Source organism: Amblyraja radiata, chromosome 4, assembly GCF_010909765.2.
Source record: "Amblyraja radiata isolate CabotCenter1 chromosome 4, sAmbRad1.1.pri, whole genome shotgun sequence".
In the NCBI taxonomy this organism is placed as follows: domain Eukaryota; kingdom Metazoa; phylum Chordata; class Chondrichthyes; order Rajiformes; family Rajidae; genus Amblyraja; species Amblyraja radiata.
Genome location: NC_045959.1, coordinates 88,591,920 through 88,608,608, shown reverse-complemented (window position 1 = coordinate 88,608,608; position 16,689 = coordinate 88,591,920). Strand labels below are relative to the sequence as shown.

General features: G+C 43.2%; 1 protein-coding gene across 6 annotated transcripts in view; it reads right to left on the bottom strand.

Moving 5' to 3' along the window:
• The window catches only part of adgrb1 (adhesion G protein-coupled receptor B1), a 576,464-nt gene that overhangs the window by 108,893 nt on the left and 450,882 nt on the right, over positions 1 to 16,689 (bottom strand). For all 6 annotated transcript variants that reach the window (XM_033019939.1, XM_033019941.1, XM_033019942.1 and 3 more), the window contains 2 exons: positions 16,269 to 16,419; positions 8,508 to 8,577 (listed from right to left, as the gene is read on the bottom strand). In XM_033019939.1, coding sequence (XP_032875830.1) covers positions 8,508 to 8,577; positions 16,269 to 16,419 — 221 coding nt within the window. The remainder of the gene's footprint in view (positions 1 to 8,507; positions 8,578 to 16,268; positions 16,420 to 16,689) is intronic.

Genomic DNA, 16,689 nt, shown 5'->3' with positions numbered 1-16,689 from the left:
GGCCCTTAACCCTGCAATTCTAATGCTCCAGGACAATCATTTTCATGGGGGCAACTCCTTCGACTGAAGAGGCAGGACTTTTCTCAGTCCAGCAATTCCAAGTCTAACACTGTCGTCGCTGACAGCAGATGAGGGGAATGGCTCGCTGCCAAAATCCCTCTCAGTGGTAAATAGATGGCTGACACCTTGCCCTAGGCTGTCAACAGCCACAATTATCCAAGGCAAGAGTCAAACACTACCTGGGGTGGGACAGCTGCTTGGTAATTGTGCAAAGTATTTTGGACTTGCCAACTATCCAATGATTTGGCTTTTCTGTACGATTATGTAATGCCAATTTTTATGTATAAATAACAGACAGGCTGGAGGCAGGGCAGGAAACCTTCTGCCTACTGTAAACACTTTAAAAGCAGTCCTTTAAACCTAGAAGCCCTAGGTCATACAGTGCTGAAGTTTACTTTTATGCAGCAAATTATGGCAACAGAACAGCGATAGCAAGACTCAGGTTTCTTCATTACCATTGTTATTTTCATTAAAGTCTATCCATAAGACATAGGACCGGAATTAGGCCATTCAGCCCATCGAGTCTACTCTGCTATGCAATCATGACCGAAATCTTGTTCCATCTCTACCCCATTCTCCTGCCTTCTTCCTTTAACCATTGATGACCTTCCTAATCTCGAACCTATCAATGACTGCCTTTAAAATACCCTATATCTTGGCATCCACAGCCGTCTGTGGCAATGAATTCCACAGCTTAAGGTGTCTACTTGACAGCAAACCTCTGCTCTTATTCTCCCAGCTCTGATACTCATCCTTATGTTTCACCATGGCTTGGTTTGTTCTCAGTCTCCCTCAGAAATCAGGGTCCAGCTGCATCGAGTGGTGGAGCTTCTTTAACCAGGAGGTCTTGGAAAGGACTGCAGATTGGAAGGGCTGAAGATCTGGAGAGATTGGGGATGGATGGGAGGTCAGGAGAGTGGCAGTAGGACTGGAAGTTCAGAGGTAGATAGATCAGGAGAGAAACAAGCTCAGGAGAACTGAAATGACTAGCGATTAAGAGAGCAGAGAAGAGATTGGGTGGCTGGGGAGAGAAAGGAGAAAGTGAAAGCTGGTGAGAGCATCACGAGGGCCAGGAAATCTATTATTTCATGGGAATAGCAATACAATCAGGCAAACCATAACTGCAACAAGCAGTGGCCATAATCAGTTCTTTCATCTTAGAATATAATGTTGGCAACCCTAATAGGAAGGTTATAGAGTTTGATATTTGACTTCCCACTCTTTACTAATCTGCATGAGGGAATTGGACAGGCAGTCCTCATGTCAGTGAAGACCTGACCAGTGAAAATAATAGATCTGCCAGCCACAGAAAAAATACATTTGGTTGAGTATTACCAACATTGTCTGCATTAATAATTACCTTTGGTTGAGTTTACCCTATTTTATAAATCTCCTCGTAACCATTTGACTGTCATCCAACTGGTTTTCAGATCTTAGTTGAGAAATTCAATATAACGGCTGGATAATAAATATCAAACAGACAGGAAAATGTAACAAAAACAGACGAACATAAGGCCACAGAACATCATGCAACTTGGGAGAGTATGAAATAAAAAACATGGATCGAGGAAGGGAGAAAATAAGTATCCATTACTAGGGACTAGGGACATCAACTTCAGACACCAGAGATAGTCGTGATAAGAGAAAAGCTGATACAATTTGCCATTTCCATGTGGTCTCATTGAGCAGACAGCAGAAAGCCCATTAACTTTGCAATTTGTTTCTGCTCTGTACTGACAGTTCTCATCCAAAAGGCTGATGGACACAAAAATGCCAGTGAAACAATCCAAAGAAAATCTAAAGACACACTGACTTTAACTTCAATCAGTACTTCTTTGAATCTACAGATGTAAAATGCACTGTAGCTCATTTGCAGATCATTATCAGAACAAGGGCTCCGAGCGGCACCAATATTTTATCAGCATGTTTTGGAACTTATCCTAACCTGTGCATTCCAAAACAGTAGTACTGACTCCTGCCCTATAAACTTTAGTCCTTGGAGATAACTGTTAAACTACCATTCTGCAGGCAGATTGCACCACTCTGTCGATAACACAGTCCAAAGCCTAAACTAAATTAACAAATCTGGCTTCCAACTTTCAGCAACAAGACGTTTGTTTTTGCATAATCTAAACAAACTAAATATTTGAGACACAAGGATAGTGTGAATCTTGAGCCATGCACACAGAGCTGGTGTAACTCAGTGACTCACAGAAGCCAGCATCTGTAGAGGCAAGACCACGTTTCGGACCGGAACCACAAGGTGCATTTGCAGACTGACCTCTACTGTGCTGAGACCAAATGTTTTCCACATATTATTATGGCTACAGAACAGTGACAGCAAGACTCACGTTTTGTAATTACCACTGTTATTTCCATTAAAGCTTATCAATGAGACCATAAGACATAGGAGCAGAATTAGGCCATTTCTATGTACCATTTCTATCACCTGCTCAAAGTCTATCAGGACTGTCCTGGCAGACCTACTGGCTCTACCTGCTCCTGTCCCATTGAACTTTAATAGCTGCAGAAGGGTCCCAGCACAAAACACTGTCTGTCAATTCCTTCCATAGATGCTACCTGACCGACCTGGTGAGTTATTCCAACAAACTCAACTAAATCATTGGGTAAGCAAGGGCATGAATGGAACTTTGTAATATGAGAAAATAATATCCCAAATATGCTTGGGACTTAGGCAGAGTTAATCGGCTTCAAATTTGTTCCTATGAAAACTTTACTGCCAAGGGGCTGAAACCTAATTTTTTCATCCATAATTCTTAGATCCCAGAAAAAAGCTTGAGGGACCAATACACATTTATCTGAAAACACAAATACAGAGGGATGAAGTAATACAAAAATAAGGCCAACAGCTATTTGTGGAATTACAAAAGAGCACTCATGGCTTAAGAGTTAAAAATAATTATTTTATCAAAAGCCCATTCAGGTAATTTGAGTGAGCAGTATTAGATATTTTATTATATCAACTTTATAGACCCAATGGTAAAAAAAAACATTGCTATAACTGGCTGGAGTCATACCTAGCACGATGGAAGATGACTGTGAATCTCAATTCCAGGACAGAGGAGCAGGGGTTCTTCAAGGCAGTATTCTAGACTGTCACCTTCATCAATAAACTTCTCTATAAAATGTGGGGATGTTTGCTAATAATTAGACATTGCTCATGTACTACTTAATGTAGCAGTACATAGCCACAAAACCTGGATGAAAATTAGGGAGACACAGTGGCGCATCTGATAGACCTGCTGCCTCATCATGCCAGAGACCCGGGTTTGATCCTGACCTCGGGTGTTGTCTATGTGCAGTTTGCACATTCTCCCTGTGACTGCGTCAGTTTCCTCCGGGTGCTTCAGCATCCTCCCACATCCCACAGACATGCAGGTTTGTAGGTTAATTGGCCCTCGGTAAATTGCTCCAGTGGACGGAGTGGATGACGAAATGGGATAATATAATTAATGTAAATGGGTGATGGATGGTCGGTATTGATTGGTGGACCAAAAAGCCTGTTTTAATGCTGTATCGTGAAATTAATCTAAGCATCTAGGCTTTGACCAATATATAGTAAATATATCACAAAGTAACAGATACTGTTTATCTCCAAAGAAAGAAAGTCTAACCAACGCTCCTTATTATTCAATAATGCTACAAGCATATATCGCTCAACGTCAGTGTGACAGACATAATGTCTCCCTTCTGTACTATTACCTTCCATCAATCTATACCTCACTCCACTGTTAATGATATGAGACTTTCCTTTTAAAGAGTGCCAGTCATGTTATTGTAAAATCCTGCAGGCAGTTTGAAGTTAAAAGATCTCTCTACACAGTATTGAATTTCTCTTGCTAAATAAGTTTGGTGTTTGAAAGTTTATGTTTCTTTTGCATAAGTCTTTTAAATAAATGAAAGCATAATAAAATTACACCCAGAAATTGAGTCATCATGTAATAAATATTTAATACATTTATATCCATAAACACATTAAATGCTTAATCCACCATTAATAACAGAACCCTGATACCAGAACAATCAGCTTGCTCCATCCCACCTGTTAGTCCATTTAACTATTTAAAGAAGTGCATATGCTTCAGATATGATCTCCATTCTAAGTTGAAACTAACAATTAAAGAGAGGTGTGGACCACTGCATGGAAGAGAAAGGTAGCTTCCCAGCAATGTTGGAATGGGGATGACTATCTCTAAACCCAAGCAATATGATCTAACGTTATATGATCTGACACCAAGGACAAATGTTTCCATATTTGTTATCAGCAGTCACCCTCCTATATGATTATGAATAAATCCTCTGTAATTTATGTATAAATCTCATAATACCTGCAGTCACCTCTATCTCAGATCTCTATAATTTTTCCCTAAAGATCATCAGTGTTGATTAAAACTGCTTCTCGATCAGAAGTCTTAACTAAAAGATTATGGGGAGCTGGTGCCAAACTCTACTTCCTCCCACATATATCACTTCAAGAAACATCAGGGTCCTTTCTTTCTGGTCGCCAACTCGAACGACTTATAAAGAAATCATCTCTCACAGTCCACCTTGAAGCTTACAAACTCCACCTCTGACTACAAAGATGCTCTCATTGCTGCAAAATTTGCCTACCTCTCCTCCATATTCACCGATCCCTGCCTAAACCACAGAACCCTCTTCTCCACAGTGGGCAACCTCCTCAAGCCTCGAGCCAACACTCTCCCTACCTCTACTCCGGTTCTCTGCAACTCATTCCTCCACTTTTTCACTGATAAAATCAGCACCATCTATCAATCTTTATCCCCTGTACCCGGCTCCCCAGCATCTACTCCACCACCTACCAAGGCCCCTCCTTTCAACATCTCCACTGACCTCCTCACCCCTCCTCCACACTGCTTCCTCTCCCAGTTTGACCTGGTCACCCCTATTGAAATCTCCAAACTCATCAGCTCTTCCAAACCCACTACCTGCTCCCTCGACCCTCTCCCCACTCCCCTGTTGAAGTCCTGCCTCCCCGTTCTCTGCCCCTACCTCACTAATCTCTTCAACTCCTCATTGTCCCAAGGAATTGTCCCCTCCGCTTTCAAAACTGCTGCCGTTACACCAATCTGAAAGAAACCTGGTCTTGATCCCTCCTCTCTCATTAACTACCGCCCAATCTCAAACCTCCCCTTTCTTTCAAAAACCCTGGAGCGTATCGTTGCGTCGCAACTTCATTCCCACCTCCTTGCGTATAACCTACTTGAACCCCTCCAATCTGGCTTTCGCCCCCTCCATAGCACAGAAACTGCTCTCCTCAAAGTCCTCAATGACCTCCTCACCTCTGCTGACACTGGTTCCCTCAACATCCTCATCCTCCTCGACCTGAGCGCAGCCTTCGATACAGTGAACCATAACATCCTGCTCACCAGACTCAAAGACCTCGGCATTGAAGGCTCTGCACTCAGCTGGCTCCGTTCCTACCTTTCCAACAGATCCCACTTCATCTCTCTCCACAACCACACCTCTGCTACAGCCGCAGTCACTCAAGGCGTTCCCCAAGGCTCCGTACTCGGCCCCCTCCTCTTCATCATCTACATCCTCCCCCTTGGTCAGATACTCCGCCACTTCAATCTGGACTTCCACTGTTACGCTGATGACACCCAGATTTACCTTGGCACCAAATCCCCCCACTACCCCCCCCCCCCCCCCCTCTCCCATATCAACTCTTGTTTGTCAGCTATAAAAACCTGGATGCAACATAATTTCCTCAAACTCAACAGCGATAAGACAGAATTCCTCCTCATAGGCTCCAAAGCCACACTCAGCAAAATCAATAACCCCACTCTCACCATCGACGGCACCACTGTCTCACCATCTCCCCAGGCCCGCAACCTTGGCGTGATCTTTGATTCCACCCTCTCCCTTGAGCCTCACATCCGCCATGTCATTAAAACCTCCTTCTTTCATCTCCGCAACATCGCCAAACTCAGACCCTCTCTCACACCGCCCGCTGCTGAAAGACTCATCCATGCCTTCATCTCCTCCCGACTGGACTATTGCAACTCACTTCTCCTTGGCATCAGCTCCACCTACATCAATCGACTCCAACTGGTCCAGAACGCAGCCGCCCGACTCATCACCCACACCAAATCCTGGCATCACATCACTCCAGTCCTCAAAAAACTTCACTGGCTTCCCATCTCCCACCGGATCACCTACAAAATCCTGGTCCTCACCTACAAAGCCCTCCACCATCTGGCCCCCCCATATCTCACTGACCTCCTCTCCCCCTACCAACCATCACGGTCCCTCAGATCCACACCAGCCGGTCTCCTCTCCATCCACAAGTCCAACCTCCGCAGTTTTGGGGACAGAGCCTTCTCCAGGGCAGCTCCCAGGCTCTGGAACTCCCTCCCCCAACTGATCCGCAATTCCGTGTCCCTCACTATCTTCCAGTCCCGCCTCAAGACCCATCTCTTCACCTCTGCCTATCCTTAGCCCCACGTCCCCGTCCCTTTTCATCTGTGCATTAATTGCCTCATACTGTGTTTTGTATTGAATTCGGTCTTTACTTTGTGTACTAGTCATGTCACTACAATTTATTTCATTCCCCTTACATGTTTTTCCTCTACATGCTCAATTTTTGTAAGGTGTCCTTGAGACTCTTGGAAGGCGCCCATAAATAAATGGTATTATCATTATTATTATTTCTTTAATTTTTGAAACTCAAACAGCAAATCCAGGGATTGGTCAGCATTCAATAAAAATAGGGGTAGTTAACACCCTATCTTTAAGCCATATGTGAAAATGATGTGCTGAGATATAATTCAACCTAGTTCTCTTCATTGCATGCACACCTGCCAGATATCAGCAAGTTACTTTTGAAATAAAAATCCCCACTCTTTGTTAAAGTAAACAAAATAATAAATAACAGGCAATGATTTCAAAGATATCCTACCCAAATCTGAAATCTTAAATTACCATTCTCATTACTTAAGTTATCACCAAAACACTTATGTGAAGACGTGCATGTGGTTTCATCCACATTATCAATCTCCCCTGAATAATGTCAGGCAGGCAGAATTTTTTCCCCCAAAAAGATTGTTCTGATAGACTAAATAAGGGGTAAATATACTCCATTAAATTGACTGTCAGACCTCTCTCACCTGGACCAAACCCACGCAGTCACAGGGAGAAGGGATAAACTCCATACAAACAGCACCAGTAGTCAGGATCGAACCTGGATCTCTGGCGCTGTAAGGCAACAACTCTACCACTGCCGCCTCTAAATATATAGAAACATAGAATAGGTGCTGGAGTTGGCCATTCGGCTCTTCGAGCCAGCACCGCCATTCAATATGATCATGGCTGATCATCTAAAATCAGTACCCCGTTCCCACTTTTTCCCCATATCCCTTGATGCCTTTAGCCCTAAGAGCTAAATCTAATTCTTGAAAACATCCAGTGAAGTGGCCTCCGCTGTCTTCAATGGCAGAGAATTCCACAGATTCACAACTCTCTGGGTGAAATTTTTTTTCCTCATCTCAGTCCTAAATGGCCTACCCCTTATTCTTAAACTGTGACCCCTGGTTCTGGACTTCCCCCAACATCGGGAACATTTTCCCTGCATCTAGCCTGTCCAATCCCTTAAGAATGTTATATGTTTCTATAAGATCCTCTCTCATCCTACCATCCCGGGAATTAACCTGGTGAACCTACGCAGCATCAATACAGATGAGCCTTCATAATAAATATTGAAGAGTAACCAAAATGCAGCACAGACTGGTGCCAGCTATTGAATAACTACCCAAAGACAAAGGCTCGCTGACTGCAAAAGGTAGGGAGAGGTAGCAGCAAGAGGTAAGAATCATGGTGAATTAAGAACACGAGAATGAATGACTATGTCTTCACTGAGAGGGACTAAGAGAAAGCAAAGCAAGGATGAACAGCCCTTCAGCCCAAAAGGACCACATCAACCATCCAGCACACATCATGCACTTATCTAATTGTATTCTCCTCATATTCCCATCACCCTTCTATGTTCTAACACTCACCAACACATTGGGGACAATTTATAGTTGTCAATTAATCTGGCAACTCACACATCTTTAGGATGTAGAAAGAAGTCAGAGATATTTAGATAGGCACTTAAGTAAGCAAAGCATAGAAGAATAATGGCATAATGCAGGCAAGTGGGAAACACACAGATGGGCAAACAGGTTGGCATTGGAATAGTGTGCTGTGACTTCTGTGCTGTACAACTCTATGGTCTATTGTACCTATCGGAAATTTATATAGTCTTTGGAAGAACGTTAAATTCCACACAAGTAACATCGGAGGTCAGGGTCAAACCAGGGTCACTGGCAGTAACTTTACTTGCTGTGCCACAGCATCTTCCTTAAACATTGTTGAAAGATAGTCACACACCTATTAACAAAGTATTTATGGTGCCATTGCCAACTTACTAATTTACTGTGCCGTATCCCTTCGATTTGGTGAATCCAACAGATGTTGCTACAACAAGGGCTGGAAGTCCTAAAATGAAATAAAGGCAATATAAGTATGACGAGAATCATGGTGCTTTCAAAATTAGCCACTTACGTGACCACAATAACTCTCATAATTTCACTGGAATATATACCAAATATCAAAACGCATAATACTGTGAAGAATATTGAATGCTTCATAATTGCCATGGACACGTAAGTGGGACTGGGGCTTTAAAGTGTTCTATCACAGTCTGTTGAATTTCAGGTGTGTTTCACCTAATGGATTATTTGGCTAGATTGTATTCATGTATATCTGATATGTTTGGATAGCATCTATATATTACAGAAACTCTGTTTCTTTATATGCATGATATTCCAAAACCTCTCCAAAACGGTACACGATAGTGCTACAATGTTTAGCCCACTTTACTCACCATTGTCCTGTGATATAAAATAAACAAGTTTTGTTCAGATTGATGTTATATTTTACATGTTATTGACATTTTAAACTTTACAAAAAATATTTTTCAAACCACTTTGCCGGCAGCCATGTTCGACGTCACAATGATGTCACAATGGGATCCCGAATCTCATTTACATTAGATAGGGGGGAGGTGAGGAGTGGGGGAGCAGTGTTCGAGGGAGAGGAGGGGGGTACGGAGGGGAGAGGGAGGGGAAAGTGGGGGAGGTGGGGAGGGTGAATGGGGGAGGTAGGGAGTGGGGGATAGAGGGAGAAGAGGGCAGTGTGGGAGGTGAGGAGCGAGAGTGGTGGAGTGGGATAGGTAGGAAGATGAGGTGGGGAGCAGGGAGATAGAGGGGAGGAGGGGGGTAGGGAGGTGAGAGGGGTTATGTAGGGAGAGAGGGAGTGACTGAGGGCAGGGGGAAGGAAAGGGAGGGAGACGTGAGGGTGGGAGGGGAGGAGGAGAGGGGAAAGGAGAGGGAAAGTGAAGAGGAGGAGAGGGAGTACTGGGGGATGAGCGGTAATGGAGGAGGATAAGGGTAGGAAGAGAGATGGCGAGGCACAGTTGGGGAAGGGTTGGGTGACTCGGTTCACAACCGTGATCTCTGGCATCACATCACAACGGGATCCCCTCAGCCGTGCATGCGCAGTTGTGGGCTATGGGTGAGTGGTGGAATATTGCTTTGGGGACATGGCCCAACGTGGCTGCACCTGGTCTAGTTCAAACTAAAGCTTTTGTGAACATGACAGTAATAAATCTAAATTAAAATTCTCAGTGTCTAAATTAATTGATGCCAATGTCAGTGTTGGTACATCTATGAACAAGATAGTACAAGCTTCCATTAATCACAGCATAACTTACAAAGCTAAACAGCCAGCAAGCCCAGATGCCTGCGCCATCAACTCATTTGAAGTGCTTGGAGGCATTAAATTCAGCAGCAAATAAGCTGCGACTGTTTGTTAATTATCAACTCCCATATTAAAACTTTGTGATCTATCGATTCACCTGATACACAAAGTTCTGGCTTTTGCGCTAACCCTCAATGTATGTCCAACTCCCACTCAGAGTTACTGACAAGAAGTTGATGTCTCTCTTAATTCTCTCCAGGTCTCGTTGGAAAATTGGCCCCAGTACATTTTAAGAAGGATGCCGAAACCAGTTTGAAAATAGAGACAAGATTTAAAGCTACTGATTAGGGATAAGGCATTTCAGTTATATAGTTTGACTGAAGAAATCGTGATTCCTCTTCTTCAACCACAGATAATGAGGAGTTTGGTCAAGATATTTTAAATCAATTGGCGTTAAACCAAAGAGAGACACAAAAGACATGTTTTGTTAGTTTTGTTTCATTGCTCACCGGATTTCGATGGCACTGGCAAAGCTGACATTTACTGTCCATACCCACCCTGCAGCTCCGTCCGCCCTTGCTCCCCCTCCCTCTAGTCGCAACAGGGACAGAGTCCCTGTAGTCCTTACCTTTCACTCCATCAGTCGTCGCATACATATAATCCTCCGACATTTTCGCCACCTCCAACGGGATCCCACCTCTAGTCACATCTTCCCATCTCCACCCCTTTCCTCCTTCCACAGAGACCATTCGTTCCGCAACTCCCTTCCCACACAAACCACCCGCTCCCCAGGTACCTTCCCGTGCAACCACAGGAGATGCAACACCTGTCCCCATATCTTCTCCCTCAACTCTATCGGGGGACCCCGACAGTCCTTTCAGGTTAGGCAGAGGTTCACTTGCACCTCATCTACTGTATCAGTTGTTCAAGATATGGACTTATACATCGGAGATATCAAACATAGACTGGGTGGCCGATTCCCTGAACACCTTCGCTCAGCCCGCCTGGACCTACTTGATCTCCCAGTTGTTAAACACTTTCATTCTCCTTCCCATTCTCACACTGACCTTTCTGTCCTAGGCCTCCTACATGACACAGTGAGGCTACACGCAAACTGGAGCTACAGCATCTCATGTTTCGCTTGGGTAGCTGACAACCCAGTGGTAGGTGTATGGATTTCTCTAACTTCAAGTAGCCCCTGCATTCCCTCTCTCTCCATCCCTCCACAACCCAGTCGCAACAGCTTCTGGTTCTTACCCAACAAACAGCTAACAATGGCCTGTTTCCTTTATCATCATTTACTGTTTTGCATATCTTTCATTCATTGTTCTATATCTCTCCACATCATCATCTATATCTCTCATTTCCCTTTCCCATGACTTTCAGTCTGCAGAAGTGTCTCGACCCGAAACTTCATCCGTTGCTTCTATCTAGAGATGCTGCCTGTCCCACTTAGTTACTCCAGCTTTTTGTGTCTATCTAGTGATTTTTTATGACAGTCGAATAGCTTCCTACTTCCTGTTTTTTTTAAATAAAAGAAATCCAGATTTATTGTTCAAATTTCAATTCCCTACTTGTCGTGGTAGAATTATAACCACTGCCCTAAATCAATGACCCAGGACTTGCTGCCAATCCAGCAACTAAACCACTACACAATGGTACCCCCTAGATTGTTATTCAATGGTTGAGGTGTTGAAACCAGGGAGCTCAAATGTAAGTAAATTGCAAAAGAACCAAAGGTGGCAGGAGGATTTTTTTCCCTTCAATGGGTGGATTAGAGTGTATTTCCTACAAATGGATACAGGCACACATTCAAGAGTCATTCTTGGGGCAGCAAGGTGGCACAGCGCTCGAGTTGTTGCCTTACAGAGCCAGGGACCCAGGTTCGATCCTGACTATGGGTCATGTCTGTCTGTAGTCTGCCTGTTCTCCCTGTGACCTGCATGGGTTTACTCCAGGAGCTCCGGTTTCCCCTGACACTCCAAAGACGTACAGGTTTGTAGGCTAATTGGCTTAGTAAATTTGTAAATTGTCCCTAGTGTTTGTAGGATAGCGTTAGTTTGCAGTGATCGCTGTTCAGCGCAGAGTCGGTGGCGGTGGGCCGAAGGGCCTGTTTCCGTGCTGTATCTCTAAACTAAATTAAACTAAGTAGGCTTCAAAGGAACTAGAATAAATACGGAGGTAAAATAATCACTGGGATATGAATATGCACGGAAGGCTGGCTCACTGGTTATATCTGCCAAAGGGCTGGCATAGACTCGGAATATACCCACTGGTTCCTCCTGGTGTGAAATATTTCAAGATTTTATTCTTTTCAAAGGTTATGCTATTTCAGCATTTGCCTTTTCCTTCAAATCAAATACTTTCAACTGCATCTACTGGTCTCAGGGCTTTTTATTTTCCCTGTGTGCAAGAGAGATTATAAAGTCACCACACAATCCCCATACACTCCACAGAGAGCATTAATCTAAGATTTTAGTGCTTGGTTAATTCTTGGTTAATCCTTAGGATGCAAATCAATTAGCAAGACAAATACATAGCAGGTTTGGTTTGTAACAGCATTTTATTTTAACCTGTGAACATGAGATCTGCTGTTAGAGAGGAGGGACGCTAAGAAAGTAGACACAAAATGCTGGAGTAACTTAGCAGGACAGGCAGCATCTCTGGAGAGAAGGAATGGGTGACGTTTCTGATTGAAACCCTTCTTCTCGACCCAAAACATCACCCCTTCCTTCTCTCCCAAGATGCTGCCTGTCCTGCTGAGTTACTCCAGCATTTTGTGTCTATTTTTGGTGTAAACCAGCATCTGCAGTACCTTCCGGCACTAAGAAGGTATCATTGGTCCTGTAAGGGTTGGGACAAAGACTGGGAAGATGCAGCAAAGTGAAAAGCAATGGGGTTCACCCAGTGTAACGATGGAACACACTCAACTACATCATCGCTCTTTTAATGCACCATGTCGTCTATGCCTGTGTCCATTTCCTGAAAATACGTGATCAGTGATTTCTAATCCAAATTGCAATCTTTCGTCACAATTGGATCTATAAAACAGATAGCACTGGGCAGCAGGTAGTGCTGATGCCTCACAGCTCCAGCAACTTGCCTACAGTGCTGACTGTGGAGTGTGCACGCTCTCTGTGCAACTGCCTGCGTTTCCACCAAGCGTTGTAGTTTCCACCCACATCGCAAAGACATGTCAGCCAGAACATTAATTGGCTCAGGTCAATCACCCTTGGTCAGGTGGGTGGCAGGAGAACTAGGATGGAGTTGATGAGGCATGTGAGGGGAATAGGATTGATGGGAATGTGCCGCGAGCTGCAAATGGCTTCCTTCTGTGTTGTAAGAAAGCAGTAGATAATGTGAGGCATGACAGAAAGAAAGATCAACTTATTTCCTGCACTTCACACAATCTCTATTGGGTTATAGTCACATAAGTATATAAATGAATAAAGAACATGTTTTCTGCAGAGAGGAATGGAGCCAAGCCTAGAATTTTAAAGAGACAAAGTCACACAACATAAGGAAGCATCTAAACAGAGCTGCCTAAAGTGAACATACACATTCACATTAGGGAAAAGGGAAGTGCTGGAGTGAATCAGCGGGTCAGGCAGCATCTCTGGAGGACATGGTTAAATGATGTTTCGGATCGGGACCCTTTTTCAGACTAATTGTTGTAGAGGGGGATAGTTGGAAAAGATGTGGAGGTGGGACAAGGTTTGTCAAGTCCATCCTGCTGTTCAATACAAGTCAAGTCAATCCAGCTATTTAAGGGGATTATCCAGAATAAGCAGAGCAGATCCAGTTCAATGAGAAAGACAAATCGTTTGTGGTTACTGGCAGAGTTATAAATTGAGTCACAATAAAGAAAAAAATGTATAATTGTGCTGAGACTGGTGGCAAGCAACAGAATTGGATGGAATAACTGCAAAGAGTGCCTAAGAAATCAATAAGGAACTAAAACAACTGGTAAAGGACAGGACACGGCTGACTAGAAATGTAAAAAGACTTTATTACGAGGAAATTTAGACATCTCGGAAAAGCAAGATGTGAAGAGATATGTATACAAAGGGAGATAAATCATTAGGCATACAAAAATCTGGCAAATGGAGAAACTGCACACATTGACAGGAAAAATTAAATGGTGAGCAAATGAAGAGCTCTGATCTGGGTGGCCAAATGCATGATACTCAAAAGGCTATCTTGCGGGTGAAGCAAGTAATTAGGAAATTTAAAAGAATGTGGTTGTCTATTGTAAGGGAATTGGATACAACAGTAGATAGGTTATGCATCAATTATATAGGGTACTGATGAAATAACAAAGTAAGTAATGTGTACAACAATGGTCGCTTATTTAAGGAAATAAATAAATACGTAGAAGGCAGCTGAGAGAAAGATTACGAGACTCTCACATGGAACAAGTTGATTGTCTCACACAGAATAACTGGACACACGAGGCTGGAATTTGAGAGAATGAGAAATGAGAGAATGGATATCGACATGTTAGACATGAAAAGAATGTTTTGTCATGGGACAATCTACAACTAACAAATAATATTGCTCTTTTAAGATGGGAGTGTGGTGAGTACTGAGTCCTTAGAGAGTAATGATACCTTGGAACTCTCCTCCTCAAAATGTATTGAATCATTGTCTTTGTATATTATTTTATGGCAGAGGCAGACAGTTTCCGGTGGAAAAAAGTGAAAGGTGAGCAGCTGTGGGAGGGATTGCTGAGGAGAGGATATAATTAATGAAGCCAGCTAAAGGGGCCGAATGGCCAACTCCACAAAATGCATATGTTCATATTTGTATGCCTTGCTTAACTTAAATTTGTTCAAAGGATAACACTGAAACCATGAACGCAGGTTTGTGTCAGCTATTTAATGCTTCCAAAAGCACAGCCTGAAATGAAGAAACCCTCCAAAAGAATAATAATAAAGTCTGGATGAGATACGTAATGTTTCAGCTGGTCGCAACAGGCAGTCCACTTACTTTGTTATTCTTGTCTCAAACAGTGGCTTAATCATACAAGCAAACACATTAACAGGAGCTGACAGTACCACATGAACTATACATATTAAACAATAAAAGGATGCATCCAATTAGTTTAGTTTTGTTAGTTTACTTCAGAGATACAGTGTGGAAACCCTCTGCTCACCGAGTCCATGCTGACCAGCAATTACCCATACACTAGTTCTATCCTACACACTAGGGATAATTTAAGAAGTCAATTAACCTGCAGTCCTGCACATCTTTGGAATATGGGGGGGAACCAGAGCACCTGAAGAAAACCTTGTGGTTATAGGGAGAACATACAAACAGCAAACATGGTCAGGATCGAACCTGGGTCCCTGGTGCTGTTAGGCAGCAACTCTACCGTTGTGTCAGCCTTATCCTTTCAAGGTTCAGAAGAATATAAAATGTTCCTGTTGCCCTCATCAAGATTCAGCTGAGATATGAAGTGAAACTTTGTTGTGTAGTGATTATCTTTGATCTGGATCGGACTGATCAAGACTGGTGTATATAGATTTAACTGCGGCTTTCAAAAAGCAGTGGGATAAGATCTTGAAAGAAAACTCAGGGCTACAGTAAAAGAGATTGACAATGGGGCTATTTGAATTATCCTTACGAAAGCCAGAAAGAATCAATGTCAAATGATCTTCTGAGGTGTGAATATTCAAGATTTATCTCAAGATAATCCCTGCTATCATAATTCGTCCACATCTGATAGATGTCCACGGCCAGAAAAATTAAAATTCATGCTCACACATAGGGCAGCACAGCGGTAGAGTTGCTGCCTTACAGCACTAGAGACCCGAGTTTGACCCTGACTACGAGTGCTGTATGTACAGAGTTTGCATGTTCTCAGTGTGGGCATGTGGGTTTTCTCTGGGTGCTCTGGTTTCCTGCGACATCTAAAGTCATGCAGGTTTGTAGATTAATTCGCTTCTATAAATTGTCCCTGGCGTGTAGGATAGAACAAGTGAATGGGTGATCGTTGGTCAGTGTGAAGGCAGTGGACCGAAGAGCCTGTTTCCACACTGTATAGCAAACTAAAATGAACTAAACATACTTGCGCAATTTGAATGACTGCTTCCTGATGGAGCCAGAAGTCTTTGAATCACTTTGAAATTACTCAGGAACCCAGCTTCTTTCCCAAAAGATTAACTAAAATAGGGCACCATTCACAGTCTTCTTGGAAGTAACATCAGCTGTGAGAGGCAAGAGGCTCCTGGTCAATTAAACTGCAATCTGTGAACATTGAACATTAAAGCACCCTTTAGCAACAGTAAATCTACTCAATGTTCCTCAGCCTCTCAGGACTGAATGAGAGAGGGCCACCATGTAAAATGGCACTAGAAGACGAAAAAGGGTAGGACAAGGACTTGATCATATTTCCCACTTATACCAGGTAAAGGTGTGCTACTAACCCCATCCAAGACAAAGAAAGCGCTTCCGAATGATTCGGTTTCGTAATCTTCCTGTGACGGCCATGTACGATTGCCAGGCCTCTGTCAACACCCAGCAGAAAGATGACAGGAAGAAGAAATGCAGAAATGCGGCCACAAGGGTACAGACCACCTGTCAAGAGAAGCGAAGAAACAACGACTAGTAAACACACTAATCCGAACCCACAAAATCACTCTTCCATTGACAGAAACCCTTATTTTGCATTCTGGACATCACGTAATCAGCTGGGCAATTCCGACCTTCCTGGATATTCCTTAAATTGAAGTGATGAGAACTAATCACCGCGCCCTTCCCAATAAAGCCATAAATATCAAAACAGAAAATGTCAGGAAGAGTAGACAGTTCAGGCACCATCTACAGGGAAAGAAACAGTTAATACCT